At 42.6% G+C, this 26,765-nt stretch overlaps 1 protein-coding gene across 1 annotated transcript in view; it reads left to right on the forward strand.

Annotated features, from left to right (window-relative positions):
- fhit (fragile histidine triad diadenosine triphosphatase) overlaps nt 1–26,278 on the forward strand; it is a 503,961-nt gene extending 477,683 nt beyond the window's left edge. The window contains exons 6-7 of the mRNA XM_079844386.1: nt 18,233–18,343; nt 26,266–26,278. Of these exons, the coding sequence (XP_079700512.1) occupies nt 18,233–18,334 (102 nt within the window). The 3' untranslated portion in view covers nt 18,335–18,343; nt 26,266–26,278. The remainder of the gene's footprint in view (nt 1–18,232; nt 18,344–26,265) is intronic.
- The last annotated feature ends 487 nt before the right edge of the window (nt 26,279–26,765 follow it).

Raw genomic sequence — 26,765 nt, forward strand, 5'->3', positions numbered from 1 at the left:
TAAGAGCTGTGTGTGTAAACCTCACTCCCTTGATCTCAAGAGGCGCACTAGCAACTGGTGCTAGTGACTGACGCTAGCGACTGCATTCATTAGCATCCTTGATAGCATACCCGCCTCCCATGCCTTAGATGCCGGTTCGTATCCCGCTTGGAGCGGGTCGAGTAGGACCGGATGTGAGTGAGGTTTAGGGAGTTGAGTGTAACAAAGGTAAGCTGTTCGTGTAAACCTCACTCCTCTGATCTCATGAGGCACACTAGCGATTGACACTAGAGATTGTTAGCATGCCCGCCTCCCATGTCGGAGACACCAGTTCAAATCCCGCTCGGAGCAGTAGGACACAAGCAGCATAAATTAATTAGTTCCTAGATTATTTCCCCAAGAGATCCTAAAATGGGTTGAGATCAACATAATTACAATATGCAGCAGTTTTCTCCAGACCCAAACTAAATTATTACTCTTTAAAACAAGGGTGACTGGAGATGTACAGAAAAACCCTCTAACCCAATGCATTGATTTGCATGTGTGAGAATGTAATTAATCTTGATGGGGCCTTAAGGCTCAGCTCGCTTCAATTCAGGTCAATTACTGCACTGACATACAAGTATTGACTGCGGCACACACTCAAATAAAGTCACACTCATGAAGCATGGATAGACCTTTATACATCACCACAAAGCAATCACTGCATGTTTGGCCCTGAATAATCATATTATTATATTTTTGGCCCCCACATAGCAAAGTTTCTTTCAACTCCCATTATGCAGTTATAAGGATATCACAGTGTCACCGCGAAATGGCTTACGTAACTGAAATGATGATAATAGTCATCTGTTTCTCTGTGTCAAAGGGGCCACACCAGTTCAATTATTCATTCGGTATGGCAGGACGGTTTTAATCATCTACATTCTCTTGCTTTCATCAAAAAGGAGAATCTCGAAACGGAAATGAATTAGTAAAGAAGATTTTTGAGATTCTGTTTGATGGGCGTTAATTAAGATTAAAAGTTCAACATATTTTCCCCTCCTATAATCACATGATTTTCTTTACAATCATGGCTGGCATTTGAATGATCTCATTTATTAAGACACATATACTACATTGTAATTGCTGGATCCTGATGGATTTTTCATCATCTCAACTTTTTAGACATGGACTCCTTGAGATAAGCTATCATAAATTCTCTTTTGTCAGAGATTATTGTCTGCAGCGCTGTCATCATTATTCAGTGTTTACCTTGGAATAACGAAGGAGAAATAATGAGAGAATAAAGGAACGAGGAAAAACAACTGTTGTGAAATGTTAATGATGCGTCCTTGGGTGTGTTTGTTTTTTGTTGCCGGTGAAGAGCTCTGTTAGAGCCTGTTACATTCCCTCAGAACAGAGACTTCCACATACGTGACTCGTGTGTAATTGAAAGTGGCGCTGTCTGCATTTCAAACCTGCCACGTCAAAGTTAATCAACCTCAAACAAAGGCATTCTCTCACAACTACATTAGAAAACGAAATGTAATGTTTGTAGATTTAACAGTCGTTTTTGTGATTTTTGAAGATTACTTGGTCTTTTCACTCTGAAGCGGTAATAAGACTCCTACAACCAGACTTTTACACCTAAATTAAGATTTGACAAATCGCTCATTTCTTGAAGGTTACTTTACTTATCACTTTTCATACTTTTCATACAGATATGATTTTCATCCTGCTGGTAAAATATTAATTTTTATGACTTTTCACACCAAAATGATAGGCAGCCTACCACTTTCATGACGATTTGTAAATTGTATGAAATTTTACAATTTGTGACCATGTCCCCCAGTTTCTCTTAAAGCCAATACGGAAGTGACCTAAACTGCGATTCATCGACTGGCCACTAGGGACAGGCTCCAAAAGGGAGCAGAATCTCATTGAGCTTCATGTTAAAATGCCCAACTTTACAGCAGAAGAAAACATGTTTACAGCCTGGTACAAATTGTGGTTTTGGTCTATATATCTAATTTTGCTCTTCATGACAACTGTGAGAGGGGTGATTTTTTTTACAACTCATTCGTTTAAATTATATAAAGCCGTAAAGTTCTGCATAATTAAGGGCGTGGTCACTTTGAGTGACAGGTGGATTGCCGTTTGTCTGCTGTCTGTTAGTCATCACGTCACCTCACCTCCCGCCTTTTCTGTTATCTGGGAGTGACGCAAGATGGCAACGGCCAGCTCATCCCTAGTTTACACATCAAAACTGCTCTTCAGAATCCTATGGGTGACGTCACGGACACTACGTCCATATTTTTTTGGTTGTCCCCCCTTAAAAATATCATTAAAATCCACATTGTGTATTATAAATTATGTAATGATATATTAAAATAATTGTATAAGTAGTAAAACAATAAAAACGCAAACGGACAAAAAATGCGTTATAAGTTTAGAAACATTGTGTATAATTTATTTTAGAAAATTAAACTTTATCATTGTAGATTTTAAGGAACTGTTAATATTTTTTGATGTGATATTATTTGAAAAGCTGCTTTAACACCACCGATCTCCAGCTATCGGAGGAACTGTTCAGTCAGCCTGAGATCAGTGCTAAACGCAGGCATGTTCTCTCTACTTCAGGGGGTCATGATCTTTCAATGTGGTGTGACACAGAGTCACCAGAGAAGAAAATGGGGTTACATTGGGTTAATCATGTCCAATTTCTCTCAATGTAAGATATCCTTTCTCTGACCTGACATTCGCAAAGGACTTTGTCTCCCAGTAGATCCTATTTTCATATTGGGCTATTCAAATGCCTGTTTTTCTATTATAAATATGAGGACAGGTGAGCTCATACTGTAGTTTACATCAAGTCACATTAAAGGTGTCATGAACTGGCTTTAAAAAAAAAAAAGTATACTGTTGTCTGAGGTCAACTTATTACGTTCGTCTACCCTGTTTTTGAGCCTCTCTTCTGGAACACTCGGTTTGTATGGGCATATTATAATGAGTTTCGGCTCCCCCCATCAGTACATGTGGGGAATTGTTTTGAAAACTCCAATGTGGAGAAACGGCAACCGGAATCTGCCCACAGGGCTCGCAAAATGTCTTTATCAAACAAAAACAATGATTTATCTCTCATCCACCCGCAATTAATATGAATGATATTTTTTATTACTTGGCCCGCCCGATCGGTGGATAAATCCGCAAGCCACGCATCACACACACACACACACACACTCAAGCCAAGTACGTGCATCAGCAAAACTTCACTGCAGACAAATCAGCATGTTCAAAACTTGTAAGTGTTGCACCATTCCTGTCGGATCCAATATAGAAGGCACATCATTGTGTTTTACTCTCAATACAGTATGTCTGAAAATACATTCTTGACCTGTGTCTTGTTTACAAACAATTCTGCGGACATTCAATATTACAGTATAATTGAAAGCTATATCAATTTCAACATTTATTAGGCTTTAAAAAATTACTTTTCATTTAAGTGAGCTTGAAACAATCTTCCCATAAACCCATTTTAATAAATGTCATATTTACCTGTGGTCTTCCGACCCTTCTAACAGGTAATATACATAAATTGATTAAGTTATCAAACAGTCTGCACTGCATAAATAAATTAAATATAGATTAATCCTTATCAAAGCTACCATTTTCTCTGTTACCTTTGTTCCTTGACTAACATGGAAGTTTTCAGTTCCGAAACTTACAGGATATTCTTATATCACGATGAACTTTTATATATCAAAGGCTGAATGAAAAGTTGATTTCTCAATTCATGACCCCTTTAATGACACTAACTGACACAGACTTGCCATACAGTATAGTGGATTTCAGCGAACATTAATGACACAGCAGCTGGTTTATTAGGCAGCTGTCACTTTAAGATCTGCCGATGCCGAACATGATGCGGATCTGACGTCTAATTTTCTCCCAACTCTCGCATCTCATTTTCTCACAACTCTTTATTTAAGACATTATTAACTCATTTAAGACTGCTCTTATGTCTTATGATATAATTTTGTGTGTTAGTGTTCGTTCAAGTGCGAAAGAAAACTCATAGTGGTGCGCTGTCTGTGTGCACGATACTGCCGCGCGTCTTTCTATGCGCTGTGTGTGTGTGTGTCAGGACATTCACAGTCAGCACGTTCTCTTTTGTCTTGTGGTTTTGTTAAATGGTTTAAAAGCATTTGCATGAATAAGAGCGTGATCATATAATGTAACTCTAGCCCAAGAATGACAGAAAAAACGGATGCTGTGTTAATTGCGTTAAACTGAAAATAATTAATCACATGCGTTAACACACTAAATTTGACAGCACTAATAAAGATATATATTGGTAACGTTATAGAAATGCATTCTTTTAGATATCCACATCAGAGTGAGCAAGACTTCATGACAGTTAAGGCCTAATCACAGCAAATGCCAATATTTAATTGAATAATAGTTCATAATAATATATTTACTAGAGTACAACTTTTTGCAGACTTAGACTTGTCTCGGACTGAGATTCATTTTTCTTGGATTTGAGTGTTTGGGACTCAAAAAACTTTCCAACCAACTAAGTCCGGAACTCTGGGAGTCCAGATGATGGGATTGTCAGTAGCCAGATTGGGTCAGTACTGCATTGTCACGAAAGTCAATCAGTATGAGTTTTTAAGTCTTGCCTGTTTATACAATTGATTCGATTCTCGCAAGCTGTCTAAGACAGGTTTCTGTGCGCACACACTCACATTCACAGAAGTGCCTCTCAGTCAGTGCGTGAATGCCTAATTAAGTTCTCTATCTCATCTTATTGTGCTTCTACACATTTAAATACACACAAAGTTCACTCAAAATTGGCTATGTTTTAAGTGAACGTAAACTTATGGGAAAAAAAAATCAGATGTGTCAGTATATTGGATTCGCGCATTAGATCTTAAAGTGACAGTAGCCTGATAAAACTGCTGTTGTCTGTGTCATTGATGATAATCAAACAATAACCGGACTGAATAGCTTAAGTAACTTTAATAATAATCATTTACACTCACCTAAAGGATTATTAGGAACACCTGTTAAATTTCTCATTAATACAATTATCTAATCAACCAATCACATGGCAGTTGCTTCAAAGCATTTAGGGATATGGTCCTAGTCAAGACAATCTCCTTAACTCCAAACTGAATGTCAGAATTGGAAAGAAAAGTGATTTAAGCAATTTTGAGCGTGGCATGGTTGTTGGTGCCAGACGGGCCGGTCTGAGTATTTCACAATCTGCTCAGTTACTGGGATTTTCATGCACAACCATTTCTAGGGTTTACAAAGAATGGTGTGAAAAGGGAAAAACATCCAGTATGCGGCAGTCCTGTGGGCGAAAATGCCTTGTTGATGCTAGAGGTCAGAGGAGAATGGGCCGACTGATTCAAGCTGATAGAAAAGCAACTTTGACTGAAATAAGCACTCGTTACAACCGAGGTATGCAGCAAAGCATTTGTGAAGCCACAATACACACAACCTTGAGGCGGATGGGCTACAACAGCAGAAGACCCCACCGGGTACCACTCATCTCCACTACAAATAGGAAAAAGAGGCTACAATTTGCACAAGCTCACCAAAATTGGACAGTTGAAGACTGGAAAAATGTTGCCTAGTCTGATGAGTCTCGATTTCTGTTGAGACATTCAGATGGTAGAGTCAGAATTTGGCATTAAACAGAATGAGAACATGGATCCATCATGCCTTGTTACCACTGTGCAGGCTGGTGGTGGGGGTGTAATGGTGTGGGGGATGTTTTCTTGGCACACTTTAGGCCCCTTAGTGCCAATTGGGCATCGTTTAAATGCCACGGCCTACCTGAGCATTGTTTCTGACCATGTCCATCCCTTTATGACCACCATGTACCCATCCTCTGATGGCTACTTCCAGCAGGATAATGCACCATGTCACAAAGCTCGAATCATTTCAAATTGGTTTCTTGAACATGACAATGAGTTCATTGTACTAAAATGGCCCCCACAGTCACTAGATCTCAACCCAATAGAGCATCTTTGGGATGTGGTGGAACGGGAGCTTCGTGCCCTGGATGTGCATCCCACAAATCTCCATCAACTGCAAGATGCTATCCTATCAATATGGGCCAACATTTCTAAAGAATGCTTTCAGCACCTTGTTGAATCAATGCCACGTAGAATTAAGGCAGTTCTGAAGGCGAAAGGGGGTCAAACACAGTATTAGTATGATGTTCCTAATAATCCTTTAGGTGAGTGTATATTTAATACAGTTAAGTTTTTTTCTTTTTTTCAGTATTTTTACTTTATTAAATATCTGTAGTATATAGACCTACATGAAAAATGAATGTTTCTAAAATCTTTGAAGCAGTAGTTTACGTTCAATAATTCAAAAACAACAAAAAAAAATCATTAGTGTTTTATTATTATTACAGCTTTGTACTATAAATATGGAAATATACAGTAATTATATGCAGGTGTGGCTCGTGTATATAGGCAGGCAGGGCAAAGCCCTACTAAATATTTTTTTTAAAACATATATCCATACAAACTATTTCTCTGGCTTCATCTGTATTGCTGAGAAAACAGATATGCTTTGACAAGTTTTCAACCAAGGGACATTTTCCTAGCAATCTGGGGAATATCATTTCTGCCTGGTAATTACAACACCAGCTGTTGAAAACTATTTACATGTCATTAAAATAGTTTCTGTTGGAAGTCACACAGAATGTGTGGCAGAAGTCTACGATGTCTCTTTCTTACATCACATCCCTGTGCGGCTGCACTGCACAGTCAGAGGTGTCAGTGTGCAGTGACCATATGAGAAAGAGCGGGTGTCCAAGGGGCTGTGAAGAGAGCCCAATGTCGCACTGTCTCTGAAAAGCAGGAAGACACATTTGTGAAGTACCTTCCTGCCTTTTGCTCGCTACAACTGTCAATGCTGTCAGCTCTGTTAAGAAAGGTCTGGTAAAAATAGATGGTCTAATCTTTGTTTGCCCGTTATGAATTACACACCTGCCAGCTGAACATTTCTCTGTTGATTATAGATTGTGAGAAAATATGAACTTTATATCCACTTTTCATGCCCTGCACTCTTCTGGTCTCTGAACGCAGATAATTATGACATGCCATACATCTAACAAGTGCAGGGGTCCACATTTCAATTCACAAATGACATGTAGATTGTGAAAGACTTTTATATCTTTTCAAAGAAAGATTTGAACAAAAGAGAAAACACCTCCATATCACTTTCATTCAGTCCTTGTAAAATGCCAGTCATCTTTTCAGCTGTCATTGCTTTGTGTGCTTTATTGTGTTTGAATGGTTTATGTGTTTTTGGGATTTTTCTCTTTGTCTATGTACAGCACTTTGGCTAGGTGTTTTTAAATGTGCTATATAAATAAACTGACCTTAACCATGACCTTGAATAACCTTTTTACATTTACATTAACATTTAGTAACATTTGATTTTCAAAAAGTGCTGCCAGCTGCACACAAACATAATCTTGAAAATTTCAAGAAATCTTTCACTCCAAAGTAAAATATAAAGAAATTGAGAATTATGTTAAATAAAGAAAAGCATTTTTTTTTTCATTTTTACAACCAATATGATTGATTGATTGATTGATTGATTGATTGATTGATTGATTGACTGTAAAAATAATTTGTTGACTTAACTAAATTAATTTTGTTATCTTTTTGCATGTTTTTTTGTGTTTCTTACTTATTTGGATGAGTTATCTGAACTAATTACATTGAAAACTTCAATTTTGTTTTCTGAACTTAAATTTGATAGTCATGAAAATTTCCATTTAGTTTTCTGAACTTAAATTTTATAGTCATCATAACTTCACTTTAGTTGGTTGCAAAGCTGCTTTAATAAATATTAATTGCATTACTATATTCATTTGTAAATTACGTTTGATTTAGACTAAAATTATAGCAAATTAAAATCACAGCAACACATATCAGTACACAATTAGATTTATTGCAAAAACAAACACCTAAAACAACCACACAAAAAGGTATCTTATACCTGCCTCAATAGCTGTTTGCATCCAAAGTTGCGAGTTTAACCTGTGCATAAAATATATAAAATATTGCATTAAAAAAAATCTAATGAAGCAGTGTTTCCATTGAGTCAGTCAAAGAGAAGAAAATGATAACTTCCGGATAAACTCGTACTAATTATCACTAGGAAAAGTAAAACTTCATTTAATATCCCACAAATGCAAAAGTCGGAACACGCTTTGATCTCGCGGTCACGTGGTTCATGGAGCTCTCAACAACTCCGCGCTGTCAATCTGTTTGAATGGTTGGAGGAGGATAGACAGCGGTTTCACTATATTTGCTGCAATTTATGGTAAATATTAACCTTATGAATTGAAATCAAATCAAATGGTGCAATGCGTCAAAAAAAAAAGTCAGTGGGGTCCATCAACTATTTGGTTACCCATATTCTTCAAAATATCTTCTTTTGTGTTCAGCAGAAGAAAGAAATTCATACAGGTTAGGGTTAGTAAATGATGACAGAATTTTCAGTTTTGGGTGGAATATCCTTTTAATGATGATTGTTTATAATTGTAAATGCAAAAGTAAAGCATTTGCATGCTTTATGGAACTATTTGGGGGAAAATATTTCTTAATTGTCGTTGAAATAATGTCAGAATGCAAAGAAAATCTCAATTATCATAAAATTAGGCTTCATTTTCTCAATTCAAATACTATTTCTTATTTTCGTCTTTGATGTTGGACTGAAATATGACCTGCAAATGATTTATGACATTCACCCTACTGCATTTCTTTGTTCTTTTTCTTGTTCCGGAATAATGTGTTGATAACTTCCCGACTTGCCAAAAATTCTTCAAATGTGCTCAGATAAGCACATTTCGTGTAATCAATTATTCAATTTTCTCCCTCTTCCTGAACCGAGAACAAAAGATTGTCCTCTGAATTTCTTTTTGTTCTGTTGTAATTATACGATGACCTTCTGTGTCACGTTCATAAGCCGCTGAATGAGACTCAAGGTCCCGATGTCAAGAGGCAGCCAGATAGTCAAGATGTACCCCCTTTATTGCTTCGCTGTGTTAAATGTCAAGAAGCGGCCGCAAAACCCATTATGTTCCCCATTCTGCATTAATGTGTGTTTTTTAATGAGCACATAAATTCATACATTAGCATGGGCCTAAGGGAAAGCCTCAACGTGTGCCATATGCTTCCTTACACAAGGTGGCGAACTTCTTGTCTTGGTAGAAATGCCCCTCCTGCTCCTTAAGTGTAGTTGGATGCGATAGTGGGGATTTGTCCCCCCGGCAGGAAGCTTTGTTGAGGAGCTTTGCTTATGCCTTTAGGGTAAATGGGAAAGCGGTTGTTTAGACATCTATACATCTGTTGGTGTGAAGCCATGTGGATCTAGATCGTCCCTGCCGAGATGGAACCGGTAAATTCACATGGGCTCAAGAACATGCTGGGTCTTCTGTCTGTTGAAGAGCTGAAGGGACTTACAGATGTGTCATATGGAGCCGCTTATGGAAAAACCACATATGCTGGAGGTCTTAAAGGTGTATGTCTAAGACGACAACAGCAAAATAAAAGACACTTAATCGGTGGTATATTTCTTTTTTACGTAATAATCCTATAATCAAATTCAGCAGCACATAATCAAATTCAAAGTGTTGTTTCTTATCTAATCCTTTTAATTCTTTGAATTTGTGATCAAAAGGGTTTTGATAATTGACTAATCATTTTCTAAGATGAAAGACATTTCTTTGCTCAAGACGCTTATTTGGATGTTCTAGACTGTCATTTATCACATTAATATCACTAAAGATCTTAATATGAATGGCTTTAAAGGTGAAATATGGAATGTTTATGTAAAATAACACAGTGTTATGCTATAAAACATGTCACTTGTTGAGAGTTGTGCTATTACTTTTTTTAGCGATTGGATTTCCATCTGGCGAACAATAATAAGAGTGAAAAATCCCACAGACTTGCACTGAAGGTCAGATCAAGATAGCAGAATACACAGAGACTTAACAGTGGGTTCTTTTGACTTGAGCCAGTAAGTAACCAACTAGGAATGCTTTTGTAAATACCCAGAAAAGCACCTCTTCAGTGAATGTAAACCTTTTGGCATTTGTGTTTGGTGCCATAAGCAGTGCCACTTTTAGGCGGGAAAAAAACTGTTAGGTGAAGCTGTTAAGGTGCAATTTCTTATTCGAGCATCCCCAGGCAAGTCGGTTCGACTCCAGCTCTGATTTTTTAAGTATCTCCATGGAGCCCCGCTCCGAGCTGCATGCCCGGTGAACATTCCTCTTTTGCTAGTCTGATGTAGTGGTGCATGTCATCGAACATTTGAGTGGATGCCTCCAGTGATGGCGGAGTTACAGAGCTGTGTCAGAAAGTAGAGAATCCAGACAGCGGGCCATCTACACTGCTCATGTGACAGATTAAGATGGCAATCCTGGAATTTGCTGCCTTTTCAATGTCTGTCTCCCTGTGGAGATTGGACATGATAGAATAATTCCGTGTTTCTGGATTTCACTGAGGGCTATTATGTCATATTTCAAGATCCCAGCACAAGAGGAAGCTGGAGCAGTACATCATTCGTTTTGCACTGATTAGTTTTATATAAGTCATGAATATTTTTGGTGTGGTTTTCTAGGAGAGAAAACATTTAAATGTGTTATATAGGGCTGGGTATCGATAAAAAAAATGTAATACCGGTTCCTGAATGATACTTTTTTTTCCCGATACCAAATACATTTTTCTGTTTTACCAAGATTACGTTACCTAAAAAAAAACGTTGTTTTATTTTTCCAGTTACTATTAATTTTTTTTTTTGAACAAACTCAGAATCTATATAGGGTACTGGGGGGCGGAATATATATGCCTCGCGCTCAAGCGCACACATAAAGCTTTCCGCAAAGCACTGGCAACAGTAGCCTAATGTTTATAAATGTAAAAAACAGCAAGGAGACATTCATTTGAATTGTTCATTAATAAACTAGTGTTTTCTGAGCCCGTGTTGGGCTGAAGATGAAGTTGATGATGCTGACGCGCGCCTATGGGAAATGCACCTTTCATTTGGATTACATAATCAAAATATTTGTTATCGATTTGAATTGGTTTGTTTAAACGTAGATATTTCAAGCTTTCTATAGGCCTATTTCTCATTTCCGTGAGGAAAGTATATGCTGAGTTTCGGTTAATTTATGTGACGCAGTTCTTATTGCAGTCGAATCCGGAGAAACTTTCTGCTCTTTAGTTTATTCAGTGCACTGTCAAGTGCTTCAGATTTGTTGTGTTGTTGGTTATAGTGGTGAATATTGAATTGCGCGCTATTGGTATCGAGCCTGGTGAAATGCAGCCACAATTTTTTATCTTTTCCACATCTTTTACATCTAAGTGGGTTGGGACGCTTACCCCCTATTTACACTGCACACGTCTGCAGCGAATCACGGCTCTGATGAGGTTTTTGTAACACAGTCCACTGTAGGCAAGGTTTCAGAACCCAAGTGCAGTTTATTTACAGGTGCGTGAACAGATACAAAACAGACGATGACTTGAACCATGAACAGACGATGACTTGAACCATGAACAGACGATGACTTAAGCCCCGTTTCCACCGAAATTACCCGGAACAATTTGTACCAGGAACTTTTCTTACAGGAACTTTTTTTCCCCCCAGACCTGCTACTGTCTGCATTTCCACTGCGGTCTACAGTACCGTGAAGATTAGGCAAATTAGTCCGGTGATGTAGGACAGCGCGTGACTGCTCCTCCCAGTCACCGACGGACAGTTTTGCTGGTTATATTGGTTTACTAAAGAGGTAATTAACAAAACGGCGGAAAATAGACGAGCACTGATACTAAAGCGTATTCTGAAAGCTCGTAAAGCTGGTTTTAAAATAAGACAACGTATGTTATAATCAGCTATTACAGACATTGATCGTGCAATTGCTGAGACAACGCGCAGGATCGGACAGAAAGAGCTAGACTGATATTTACTGAATGCAGAACGAACCTCGCAAGACTTTTAAAAATGCCGGTTGAAATGAAATGCTGCGTGAGCTCATCCAATCAGCATGTTCAGAAAAAGTACTACCTCGGGAGCAGGGCCATTTGGAGGGGAAATATTTACCCGGAACTTCATTTAGACCCTGGTTCCTGCGGTCGAAACACACCGAGTACCACCCCAAAGTTCCTAATTCCTGGGGAAAGTTCCTGCGGTGGAAACGCTGCTTTAGAAATAGACTTGACTAGAAACAGAGAACTCACCAACAGTGGTATACAGGGAACAATACTCGACAAGGACACATGGCAAACATGAATACACAAAGACTAATGACTAAACAAGACACACCTGTGAACAATAAAGGCAGTGAACCAATGACAGGACTGAACTAAGAACACATGACTAAAACAACCAATGAGAACATAACACATGAGGACAAGGGATCACATGACAATGATCACATGCCAGGATCACATGACAAACAGGAACACATGACAAAAACCAGGGAACATGAAACAAAACCAAAACACTAGACATTACAGTTTTGTTCTGTCCTCGTGCCGCGGCCGGTATAGACGGTTTCATCGGACGCATGCGCATTGCCACGGTTACGTGCCTGGCCCGAAGTTAACTTCCGGTCTGTGTTTGTTTATCGGTCTGGCAAGGGGATAGTATGGCACACTACTCAGTAGAAACACATTTTTGACGTTCTATTCTTGGATTACATGATATAAATATTAACGATCAATCAGAGAGAATATGACACCAGCGCAAGAACAGTGTGTGCGACTCACCAAAAAGCCTGAAATGCTTCATAAATATCCAGTCATACGAGAGCAGCGTCTAATGTAATTTAGACTGTATGTCTAATGTAATTTACTTGTTATTTATTTTGCTTGTTATCAGAAATAATCTACTCTAGAGGTAATTTATTCTGGCTGCGTTTACACTTGGCATTAACATGCGATCGCGGTGATCATCAGTCAATCAGGACACGGCGAGTTTACATTTATTCACAGCAAGTGGTTGCCATCTGGATAACTGATCGGATTTATGTTTCCCGCAAAATATTTAAAAGTGCCTTTATCACAGAGTGCAAAACAACTTTCGCATTGTCCTCTATTAATGGCAGTGCCCATAGAGCACAGGATTTTTTTGTGATGCATTCATATACAATCAATCTCAAATAGGGTACTTTATCTACAAGTTAACTTTCCCAATCTTATGTTATGAAACAAAGAAACATGTTATTCCGATGCATTGCATGATTGAAGGTGAGCGCGCAAGTATAGATACTGTACAGAAAACGGCATTACACGGTCATTAAAGGGTTCGTTCACCCAAAAACTTTAATTCTGTCATTATTACTCTCCCTCATGTCGTTCCAAACCTGTAAGACCTTCGTTCATCTTCGGAACACAAATCAAGATATTTTTCTTCTTCTCTACGGTCTTGCAGGTTGGGGTCGACATGAGGGTGAGTAATTAATGTATGAATTTACATCTTTGGGTGAACTAACCCTTTAACCCACCACAGCCAATCATGCTGCATGCTTATTGGCTCACTGATGTTGACAAGATTAGGTATCGGAATTTGGTATTTTTACAATACTTGATAGTATCGAGGCAATTTGGTTGGTACCTAAAAAATATCGAACTCGATATCCAGCCCTAGTGTTATATCCTTTCTCTATACAATGCTAACCTTAATCCTATCCGAATTAAATTAACTCTTTCCCCATCAGCAGCGTTTTTTTGCCAGCCTACACCTGCGTTTTTAGTGATTTTCACAAAAGTTGAATGGCCCCCAGAATATTATGGTTTAAATGTTTGAAAATGATTAACAGTTCAAAGATTTGTTAGAAATGTTGAAAAGTAATCAAAAAGTAATCAGATGTAATTAATTTAATAAAGTAATTGAAACAGTTACTATTAGTTACTAGACTAATAGTTACTACTTTAAATCTGGTAGCTTTACACTTCCAAAGTAACCTTCCCAACTCAACTTAATGATTGTTAATGCATATTCGTTAATAGGCTAATACATTAACTCTGAAACCCTCTACCTCCCCCAGCTCCGCCTGTCTAGATCTGCTATATGATTTATGTATGTGTATTCAGGCAGCGGCAGCAAATCTTACATTGCTCAAATCAGCTTGTCTGTGTTTCGATACTTGCTCTGCTGCAGCAGCTTAGCAGATCTAGTCTGCCAAGACCAAACACATTAACATTGTCATATTCATAAACTACTTTGAGAGTTGTCAAGATTGAAATACAGTCTATAACTGAAGCGCAAGATAGGACCAGCTGTGTTTGAATGCAACGAGGGAGAGTGAAATGAGAGAAATGAAAGAAGCACCTCAAGTACCCGCATGAGGGATCATTATACATAATGACCCCGTTCTTTATTGGGGAATAACTGACTGGGGAATGTTGCGACTGACTAATCAGAATCAAACATGTCAGAGAGACGTGTAATAATACAATTAACATATAACCAAGCTAATTGATATTATAATGTAGAGTATTTTAATAATTTATTTTAATTTAACTTAATTTAATTTGGTTGGTCAGCCTGATTAAGCTGCCGTTTAGTTGGTCAACCTGACCACTGGCCAAAACCACTCTAAAATTAGCACACTATATACTGTAGTATATGAATAAGTATGTAATTGAAGTTATCTTCTAAGCCAGTGGTTTTAAAATATTGCAAAGTAATTCCATTTGTAATGCCGAAATAAATGTACTTCTAATCAGATCCTTACACGTGTTACATGATCTACTCTGAGGTTCCTGCTCACAGCAGCTGTGCTCTTTTCCAGGAACTTCCCTCCCCTCTGTTCTCTGCTTTCGGCAAAAATGTGATACTGACGAGCATCTACTTGAAGTGTCGCTCCGAATCACTCAGATCCGAGGACCGTTTTTCCATTTAGTTTTACAAGCTCTGAAAACAAATAGGAAACTACATTCCACCCCCATCCAAAACACTTCTCCACCCCAAAGTTCATCATATGGACGGATTGAGATAACCTCAAGGGGAACTGCGGGCCGCTACGATGCCGTCTGACGGAAGGAAAAAAAAACTGCTTCCTAGCTCGCGCTGTGTGTCTTTAAGATAGAGAACAAATGCAGACAAGCAGAGAGCATCCAGATGATAACTAACCCTGACACACTCAGCTGCAACACAGCTTTGTTTGTCTTCTCAACAAGGCAAGGCCTATGGCAGCTTAACCATATTACCATGGTTTTTTTTTTCTTCACGAAACCGTGAGAATTTTTTTTTCTCAATGCAGTATTTTTGTCAAATGGCATCTAACGCAGATGTATTGAATGTACAATTTGAAATGTTTAGGACATTCAAATGTTGATGGTAAACAGGAATTTTGTTTTAATAGCAACATCCTACAACCTTTAACAGTCAATGATGACGTGATATAATATGACTATATGACAGTCATATTTAACCCCTTTTTTCTGTAGTGCTGTCACACCAAATATCAGTATGAATCCAACAAGCCCTTTGTCTAAATCGCTTTTCACTGGGATTTTCCATGCACATTTTCTTTAAGCTTAGTATTAAAGGTGCAATATGTACGTTGCAGTAAAATATCCAAAAACCACTAGGCCAGTGTTATATATTTTGTCAAGTTGAGTACTTACAATATCCCGATTGTTTCTTACAATTTTTAAATTGTGAGAAAATTGCGATTTTAACCAAGGAACTGGGACGTGTGAGGGAGTCGCCTGTCAATGGCGTCATATCCGCGTTACCCTTGGTTTCTACTTTTACTGCCGTAGAAACCATGGCAACAGACGTGAACAACTACATAATGTCTCGCGGCCCGCTGTTGTAGTTTCGTTCAAACATTATGGACCATGGCAAGCAGACTTTGGAACAAAATGAGAAATCAAAAGAGGACCAGTATCGACGTGGCGTTCTCAAGATGGCGAGAGCTTTGCAACAAACTTCAACTCGACAGAGATGCCGTTCTTGCATGTGCGTTATTAGACAGTTGAGCAAATGTAGCTACATAAAACAAATCAGTGTACGAGCACGACGAGCTATTAGAATATCATCAGTATGATGTTCTAATGTTGATGTAGATTACCGCTAGTGTTTCTAGCTGAGGAGAAAAGTCTGAGCACAGTGTGCGTTGTTGTCTAGATCTCTTATGCAACTTCAGAGAAGACAAGTGTGAGACCATTGGAGTCTTTAGTTTAGGAGAAAAGTCTGAGCACAGTGTGTGTTTTTATTGAGATCTCTAAAGAAACTTCAGATAAGACAAGTGTGAGAGCTCCAGTGTTTCTAGCTGAGGAGCAAACTCTGAGCACAGTGTGTGATGTTATTGAGATCTCTTATGAAACTTCAGATAAGACAAGTGTGAGACCATTGGAGTCTTTAGTTTAGGAGAAAAGTCTGAGCTCAGTGTGTGTTGTTTGTTGAGATCTCTTCTGAATCTTTAGAGGAGACAAATACGAGCAATCTAGTCTCTCTAGCTAAGGAGAAAAATCTGAGCACAGTGTGTGATGTTGTTGAGATATCTTCTAAAACTTTAAAAGAGACCATTGTGAGAGTGTTAGAGTTTTTGTCTCATCAGGAGACTCAAGCAAAAGTCTCCATTAGATCTGAAACTAACCTCATTTTCTCTAGGAGAAACATTTGAGATGTTAAAGAGATCTCACTTTGGATTTTTCTTTCCTATGGGTGATTTTGATGCCAGGGAAATACATTATTTATGTAAAATACAATATAGGTCTAAAGCCGGGTGATTACTTATATCAATGTTACCTATATCATCATATCGTCCAGCCCTAAAACTATGGGTTTTGTCCATGTTTATTTAAAAACATCCAATAATGCAGAATATAAGATGGTAAATATTGAATTGATGAGTTGTCAATACAATATATGACAATATATAGAGTATGTAATTAGACCAAAATTCAATATATTGTCACAAAATGATGTTTCACTGCCTGGAGTCCAGTTGTTTCTGTGAATTGCAGCAATCCATTTGCTTCTCTTTTCTGTAGCTTTCGGCTGTCTGTAAAAATATACCTCAAATTTCTTGTCAAATCTGTTTGTACAGTCAATCTCAAAGCTCTTTCCTGTTTTAGATGTGTTTTGTGTGTTTTTCGTGACATTCACGCTGAAAACCATTGCTGCCGCTCAGTGGGCGTAACCGCAGTCACTCCAACCGATGGTGACGTCATGTGAATACCCTCTGTTTTTAACCTGGCTTTACCCAATGTCCAGATTTCTGATCTAGAAATGTATGCAAATGAGTGCATTTTTAATGAGAAAACTTTCAATATATATATATATATATATTTTGTCTTGAAGTACTGTGTCTATTAACTGAAGTCTGGCCATTTCTGTTACAGCAGTTAAACATTTTACTCTACTGTGGTGTCTTACCTTAATTCAATTTATTAAATACATTGTGATAAATATATGTATTTTTTAATTATATGCCTCTCTGGAACACATCGGGGTACTAATAATTTATTTTGTCATAATGACCAGCTGAATTATTTAATCAGTATACTTGCCAACATTTTAAAACTTGACCCCTTGTTATTCTTCTTCCTTCCAATTTGTGCAATATTAAAAGACTGAAAGAGAGAAAGAAAAGGAACAAAAAACTGATGGAAAGCACTCCAAAGCTCTTATGAACAAGCTCAAACAAACGTTACCTCTTCACATGACTTGACACATTAAATATAGCCCTTGTGTTTCCCATGTTGTTTGTCAGGTCTTGTCTTTCTATAGCTGTTATGTTGTTTTGCAGCTTTTGAGTTATTTATTTTAATAAACCCTCCCTCGTCTCTGAACATAAGTTATGTTACAGTGATTCTTTGTTAATATACATAGCCCATACTGTGTGTTAACTAAAGAGAGACAATAAAAAAAATATTATATTTCAGTTTGCAAATATTAGGATGACATCACTGATGATTACTTGCATCATTGTAAGTCAAAGATTTTAGCATTTTAATCTGGAAAAAAAAAAAAATGTCAAGGCTAAAGTGATCTACAAAACAGTTTCAATGGAGATTTTAATATGTTAAACAGTTAGGGCTGCATTGCAGAATGTTAAATACTTGAGGTCAGACGCTCAGCAGAGACACTAACCTGAATGTTTGAGGAATATGAATACAGTGCTGCCTGGCAAGTACTTTAATAACTATGGGGCACTGACATTTGGGGTTTTCATAGGAAGTGCTAATGATTGGTTTTATATTTTCAGCTCCAGAAACATGACCAGGAAAGTGAGGATGTTCCTTCCAAATGGAGATCAGAAGAGGAGATGGCCAGAGAGGCGACAGAATTATGCAGCCTCTTCAACTAGCTTCTTTGGGTAATGATGTGTTATGAAGTAGAGGCCGACCAATACTGGATTTTGCAATTATTATTACCTAAGGTGGGAGGGGAAAAAAGAACATGTCTGGTGATACCAGAGTCCAAAATCCATGAAAACATAGGTGCAGTTTGTTGTGCAACCAAAAATCCCTATAATAATCAGAAAAAAAGATAGAAAAAAATGATTCAGTGCATAACGTCAGACTTAATTACTTAAAGGGTTACTTCAGCGATTAGCATTAAGCTTTGTATCAGTGGAAACCCGGTAGTATATATCCCCCTGAGATGAGAGAATTATGCATTTAATTTCTGGAAAAAATCCTCCGATGACGCAAATATCGTCATTTTGCGTCAATGGCTAGAGAGGCTAGAGACTACAGCCAGTAGTAGAAGTTAGTTCCGCATGTTTTAAACCTGCCCTATGTTAAATAATGTTTTATCAACAAAGCTCGGGAGGAGCACGTTCAGATAATTGACAAGAGTGGAGAGTTACTCAGCGCATATGCATGGTAACGTTAGCATAATACGACCAAGTAAGTTAGCTCGTTACTTTGCTAACTTTGCTGTTTTACTGTTAACAACTATATCACTATGTATAGGCTACTGTGTGATCAGAAATCGTGTCGAGTATTAGCGAGAGTCTTACCGCTAGGCGAATGCGTTTAGTACCAGATGGCCCAGGCTGTTCGTCATCTGGGAAGGTGAATATCGAAGGAACCGCGGTGTCCTTCAGAGTGAAGAGTGGCTCTCTTCATTCCGGTTCGTAGTCGTCCTGTTGAAATGGCGACTGCACACCCTCCGTATTTTCAGGTTTTCCATATTAGTGTCCTCCAAAATTCGGGTGGTCGATAGTCCGCAGCCACTGTTTGCACCACTCCAAATTTTTAACCGGCAAATAATGAAAAAGTACTGCTTGTCCTTTTCTGGTTTTGGCTGTACATCCCAGTACAAAGCAACTAAGCACCATTTAGAAGGAAAATACTCTATTGTTTAAGTTATTTTAGGAACTAGCTTGTCACGGAGACTCACAATATAATGGCGTCTTTTTAGTTTCTAGTCAACTAACGTTAGAACCGGTAGGCGTGGCTTGGGAGTGGCCTCGTAGGGCAGCGAATCAAGTGCATTCTGGGAGTTGTCTTTCATCCATATGAGCCAAAAACACATTTTCTGGCTTTTCTCAGTCTAGAAGGCACCAAATTCAAAAATAATTTCACATTTCTACTACTTAAATGACCCAGTTTAAATATAGATTAATCTTCCCAGCGCTGAAGTGCCCCTTTAATAGCTTTTCATAAAACTCATGGAACCCCTGCAGTCCCATCACAAACCCCATAGGAAACCCTGATGTAATGTAATATTTAATGCACTTCATGTGCATGTGTTGATAACAAAGAATGGAATATATTTTCTTTCTCTTTATATTTTTTTATATCAATATGATACAATATTATTCTACTCAAATCAATGTGATGAACAAGTTAGAGTAATCAAAAGTAATCAAGAAAGTAGTCCTTAAATAAGTAATGTAGCCTAATGTATTATGTTACTACATGATAAAAATTGCTGGGTTAAAAACAACCCTAGTTGGGTTGAAAATGGACTAACCCAGCACTTGGGTTGTTTTAACCCAGTGAATGGGTTGTTTTAACCCAGCGGTTGGGTTAAATGTTTGCTTAAAACAACCCAATCGCTGGGTTAAAACAACCCAATTGCTAGGTTAGTCCATTTTCAACCCAACTTGGGTTGTTTTTAACCCAGCATTTTTTAGAGTGTAACTACAATTTTTGTCATGTATTTGTAAGCAGTAACCAATTACAATTTGTAAGTAATCTACCCATGCTCTGCATATCAACATTTGTTCCCTTTCGTTCAGTCACTACGACGTAACGTTAGTGACTAACGAATGGGGGTTTCGCTTAGAAGCCTATCATCTTCGAGCTTAGAGAAAACGCCCAATGGCGTGCCAATGCCATGGGGCATGCGGAATTTGCATACGTAACTCCGCCTCACCGCGTGAGTATATAAGGAAGTACGAGGCAATATCGCATTATGTTTCTGCTTTCGGAGCCAAGAGAACCTACCTCTTCACTCCTACAGCCTTCTGAGACTCTGTCAGCTTCTTCGAAACGAGCAGCTTTCCAGTCGGTGTTGGTGTAACGGCGCGTTCCAGTGATCGCATACTTCCTGCCTGCTGATCTGCGCAGTGGTCCGTTTGACAGCTGGTGTGTGTTTCCCTGGGCGCTTCGGCATCGGCTGCGAGGCTTTCCTCTCACAAAAAGAGCTTGCGCGTGGCACGTCTTTTTCAAGACGGCTCGCCCGTGCACTTCCGGGTGCGATCGATTTCCGCTGCTGTCTATGGGCGCATTCACTGCTCAAGCGTGTTTGGGCTTCAGCGCGTTCGGGCAGTGTTTGCGGATGTGTCACGTTTCCATTGCGGGAACGTGACCATCGCGATGTCGCGGCCGAGACTCAATGATCTCTGTGAGGAGAGAGAGTCCCCTCTGCCACACCCCAATCTACCGTCCCCGAGTGAGATGGTACTTTGGCTGGTGGCCAGGGTGACCTGAGGGCGGTGCTGTGGTATTAAGAACCCCGACGTTCATTCCTCGGGCCACGCCCCCCTCTTACACATCGCTTCCCGCGAGTGTTGGACTGAATCAACGGCCCGTCCCTGACGCCCCGTTCGTTCAGTTCACGCTCCAGATAGCAGTGAGATGGTGGGCTGGAGTCCTTTGGGGATGACGATTAGGTTGTGCTCCGCCTCCGGGTGTGTCAGCACTGCCTGATCCGACCTAAAGTTGACAGCCATGTCATCTCGGGCAGCCGCGAGTCTCGCGCTGGTGTGGAACTCCACCCAGTCGCGGGTGCTCGTGGTTGCGCGATTGGTTTTTGGGGGCGGCACCCGACAGCTGTTGGGCCCCGCCCCCAATGCCTTTCGCTCCCGGGGTGCATGAGGAGATCACGCGGTCCCGGAAGTCCCCGTGCTTCCCGCGACCGTTTGGTGGCCTCCTCCGCCTTCTCTGCCCTTGATGGTGCCGCGGCCTAGGGTACACTGGGGCCCCCTCCCCCCCACTGTTGAACTCTCTGTTGCGCACTACGGTGTCCACAGAGGGCTTTGACGTTGCGTGGTGTGGCTGTCCTAAGCACCCTCCCAAAGCCTGTGGGCTCGTCTACTTCGGTGGCGTGGTCCTGCAGAGCTACGGGCAGGCCGCCGCCCCTTTGCACATGCACAAGGGTGGAGCCGACCCAGGGCTCTTCATTGAGCTGCGTGCCGCAACTGATCCCGCCCCCGGGCGGTGAAGGTGGCCACACGCTCCCTGGGTCGGGCGATGTCCACAGCTGTGGTCCGGGAGAACACCTGGCCTTACCTGGTGATGTGGAGGACGTTGAGCGGGCCCGCCTCCTCAACTCACCCATATCCCAGGCTGGCCTCTTCGGCGGCGCGGCTGAGAACTGCGCCCAACGGTTCTCGGCCGCCCCAGAGCAGACTGAGGCTGTAACACGTACTGCCCCGGCGGCCAGCTGCTGCACCAGCCGCCGGCTCAATCGCCTCAGTCCGCTCGCCGCCGAGGGCGCCCTCCCTCTTCAGCCTTCACCTGGGCCGCGTCATGGAGATGGTTGAGGATGTCGCCCAGTCCGCTCCCCAGACTGGTTAAACGCCAGGCTGGAGGTGGACAACTCAGAGATGGGTTCCAGTTCTTCCCAGGGGATGGCAGCAGGGCCTCTCCTTCCCCCGGTGGAGGGCCGGGGGAAAATCCTTCCGCTGCTGGCCCCCGGGCTAGCAGCGCTTGGGAAGAACTCATGTTCCTGTCTCTGAGGACCCAGAGACCGGTGATGACGGTGTGCGCCACCCACGGGTCCCGCCACTCGCATACCTCTCTGTCGCCAGCCTCCTGGCAGAGCAGACCCCAGTGGAACGTGTGTCCTTCCCTGGTCTCCTCTGTCAGGACGCAGCCGTTAACCGTGCCCCGACCCCGGGACGCCCAACAGCCTCCCCTGTCCTGGCCGGTAACGCTGCCTCGCTGCCCCACCCTGGGTACGTCTGCCGTCCGTATGACCCCGTTGGTGCAGTCTCTGGAAGCATGGCTTCAGCTTCCGGGGCTGTCCCACTGGGTCGCGCGAACCGTCAGGCGCGGCTACGCGATTCAGTTCGCGCAGGCTCCTCCCCGCTACAGGGGAGTCCGCTATACCGTGACCGGGGCCCATACCCCCGTCATGTGTGCGGAGATTGCCACCCTGCTGGCGAAGGGTGCGATCGAGCCTGTCCCTCCAGCCGAAATGAAGTTGGGGTTCTACAGCCCCTACTTCATTGTACCCAAGAAAACCGGTGGGTTATGGCCAATCCTGGACCTTCGCATCTTGAACCGATCCCTTCACCGGCTTCCGTTCAAGATGTTGACTGCGAAACGCCTTTTCGAATGCGTTCGTCCTCACGATTGGTTTGCAGCGATCGACCTGAAGGACGCCTACTTTCATGTCTCCATCCTTCCTCGACACAGACCGTTCCTACGGTTTGCTTTCGAGGGGCAGGCATATCAGTACGCGGTCCTCCCATTCGGGCTATCTCTGTCCCCTTGCGTCTTCACGAAGATTGCTGAGGCAGCCCTTGCGCCCCTTCGGCAGCACGGGGTCCGCATCCTGAACTACCTCGACGACTGGGTTGAAAATGGACTCATACTGGACCACTCTCGAGAGCAGGTGTGCGGACACAGAGATCTGGTTCTCCACCACTTAGCCCGTCTGGGCCTTCGGGTCAACTGGGAAAAGAGCAAACTTTGCCCCGTGCAGAGGATCTCTTTTCTCGGTATGGAGATCGACTCGGTCGCCATGTGCGCACAGCTTACGAGCGAGCGTGCGCAGTCTCTGCTGACTTGCCTCCGTCAAATCGAGAGCAAGAGTGCGGTCCCACTGAAACTATTTCAGAGGCTCCTGTGGCATATGGCATCTGCAGCCGCGGTAACGCCGCTCGGATTGCTTCATATGAGACCGCTTCAGCACTGGCTTCGCGATCGAGTCCCGAGATGGGCATAGCAGTCTGGCACGCTCCGGATCCAAGTGACTCGGGCTTGCTTACAGACGCTTACCCCGTGGTCGAACCTCAGATTCTACGGGCCGGTGTGCACTTAGAACGAGTTTTCAGGCATGTTGTCGTATCGACGGATGCCTCTGCCACGGGCTGGGGTGCCATGTGCAATGGACAAGCAGCCGCGGGCTCCTGGACAGGACCAGCGCCTACTGCATGTCAATTGCCTCAAGTTACTGGCAGTACGGTTCGCCCTGCACCGCTTCCGAGCATTGCTGAAGGGTCAACATGTGCTTGTCCGGACAGACAACACGGCCGTAGTAGCGTACATCAACCACCAGGGCGGTCTACGCTCCCGCCGTATGTCTCAACTCGCCCGCCATCTTGTTTTATGGAGTCAGAAGCGCCTGAGGTCCCTTCATGCTGTCCATATTCCGGGGGTCCTGAACCACGCAGCCGACGAGCTCTCGCGGTTTCAGCCTCTCCCGGGAGAATGGAGACTCCATCCCCAGACGGTCCAGCTGATTTGGGAACAGTTCGGCGACGCACAGGTAGATCTGTTTGCCTCCCACGACTCTTCCCACTGCAGCCTGTTCTATTCCCTGACCGAGGGCACGCTCGGCACGGATGCACTGGCGCACAGCTGGCCGCGGGGCCTACGCAAATATGCGTTCCCCCCAGTGAGCCTACTCGCACAGCTCCTGTGCAAGACCAGGGAGGACAAGGAGCAGGTCCTTTTGGTCGCCCCGTACTGGCACGGCCGGACCTGGTTCCCCGAACTCATACTCCTTGCGACAGCCCCTCCCTGGCCTATTCCTCTGAGTCCGGACCTCCTTACTCAGAGAAGGGGCACCCTATGGCACCCGCGTCCCGACCTGTGGAACCTCTACGTGTGGCTCCTGGACGGGACGCGGCAGGTTTGAGTGGCCTGCCACCTACGGTGGTCACCACCATCACTTCCGCTAGGGCAGAGTCCACTAGGCATGCCTATGCGTTGAAGTGGAACCTCTTCGTCACCTGGTGGTCTTCCCGCCAAGAAGACCCCTGGAAATGCCCGATCGGGTCCGTGCTTGAGTTTCTCCAGGAGGGGTTGGAGCGAAGGCTGTCTCCCTCCACCCTCAAAGTGTATGTGGCCGCTATATCTGCCCGCCACGATCTCTTGGAGAACAAAAAGGTAAGTCAGCACGACCTGATCATCAGGTTCCTGAGGGGAGCGAGGAGACTGAATCCTCCTCGCTCTCCTCTCGTACCCTCTTGGGATCTCTCAGTAGTTTTAAGTGCTCTGCAGAGGCCTCCCTTTGAGCCTTTGCGGTCGGTTGATATTAAGTTCCTGCCGATGAAGACGGCTCTGCTGACCGCATTGGCCTCTCTTAAGAGGGTCGGGGACCGGCAGGCTTTTTCGGTTGACGAAGCGTGCCTGGAATTCGGGCCGGCTAACTCTCACGTGATCCTGAGACCCCGGCCTGGATATGTGCCCAAGGTTCCTACCACTCCCTTCAGAGATCAGGTAGTGAACCTGCAAGCGCTGCCTTTGGAGGAGGCAGACCCAGCCTTGGCATTGCTCTGTCCAGTACGCGCCCTCCGCGCCTACGTAGACATGACGCAGTGTTCAGGACCTCAGACCAGCTCTTTGTCTGTTATGGTGGAGAGCAGAAGGGAAGTGCTCTCTCAAAGCAAAGGTTGTCTCACTGGATAGTGGACACCATTGTTTTGGCTACCAGCAGCAAGGTCGACCATGTCCCCTTGGTGTGAGGGCACACTCCACTCGGAGTGTGGCCTCCTCTTGGGCTCTAGCGCATGGCAGACATCTGCAGAGCTGCAGGCTGGGCGACACCCAACACATTCGCCAGATTCTACTATCTCCGAGTGGAGCCAGTGTCCGACTATGTACTCGCCCCCCCGAGGGGCCGGTAATGGACCAGGCTTGGTGTCTTCGCTTGCTCGCCACTCCACTCCACGGACTGGATACGTGCGATATTTCCTCAGGTGAGCTCCCCGAGAGCCCTGAGCTCCTCCAGCACTGCTTACGCCGATACCTGTGTGTCTGCCCTCTAGCGAGCCCAGACCCTCGTCTCCAGCCAGGTGCCCCGTGTGCATGGTTCCCCTCCGGCGACCCCCACACGAGTATTTCACCGTAAGTCTCCGCAGTGAGCGGGTTTCTTCCCTTGGCGTGTCCCCCGCCAACCCTAGGGTTAAAAATCCACCTTCGGCTGGTACCCTAGAGATCTCCATATGCAGCCCCTAGCCGGGTCTTATGTGTCTCTTAAGTCCTCCCCTCGGGTAGGCATCCTTGGCATTCCCTCACTGGGATATGCTTCCCAGTGTACCTTGGTAATCCTGTGATAAGTGGGAGTCCTTCGTCCGTACTAGTCTTACGACAGGGTACTCACACTTATGCAGGGCACTGGAAGACAGCTGAGTGGCAGGATTATATTGGGACCCCCATTCGTTAGTCACTAACGTTACGTCGTAGTGACTGAACGAACGGGAACGTCTCGGTTACGGATGTAACCCTCGTTCCCTGAGGAGGGAACGGAGACGTAACGTCCCGTTGCCACATCAGCTGTGCTACCTGGAACGCAGGAGTTCAGTCTTGGCTCCTCAAGCAGGTAACATAATGCGATATTGCCTCGTACTTCCTTATATACTCACGCGGTGAGGCGGAGTTACGTATGCAAATTCCGCATGCCCCATGGCATTGGCACGCCATTGGGCGTTTTCTCTAAGCTCGAAGATGATAGGCTTCTAAGCGAAACCCCCATTCGTTAGTCACTAACGTTACGTCTCCGTTCCCTCCTCAGGGAACGAGGGTTACATCCGTAACCGAGACGTTTTATATGTCAATATCCTATAACGGATCGTGCTAAGTTAAATATATTTCATCCCTTTTTTTTCAGCCAGAAGTGGAAGACATGCAGATGGAGAATACAATTTGACATTTGTTCTTATATCTTTTTGACCATTTGTTCAAATTAAAGTTTAAAGTAGAGTTCATTTCTGCATTGTGGGAAAGTGTTCACTTAGTTGTCACAAATTTCTGCAAAATAAATAAAATAAATAATAATAAAATAACATACTGTTGTGATATTTTTGGTGTGCGTGTGTGTGTGCGTGGTTAAATCTTTACTTTTAAAAGTAAAAATGTACTTGCAAAATATTGAAAGTAAATCTTTACTGAACATCAAGTCCATTCATAATCAGCCTCTTTCTGTAAACGGGCTGAAATAAGATTGTACACAAAGGTCAAGCTGCAATATAAGAATAGTACACAGTGCGCCATTATATTTAAACCAGTTGGGTGCTTTTAAGGATAATGGTTTTGTAAACTAAACTACCAAAATGACTGCTCAATGAACAATAGAGGTTAGATACAGATTTAGGCCTTGATGCCTGAATT

This window comes from Gobio gobio (genome assembly GCF_949357685.1).
Source record: "Gobio gobio genome assembly, chromosome: 19".
NCBI lineage: Eukaryota > Metazoa > Chordata > Actinopteri > Cypriniformes > Gobionidae > Gobio > Gobio gobio.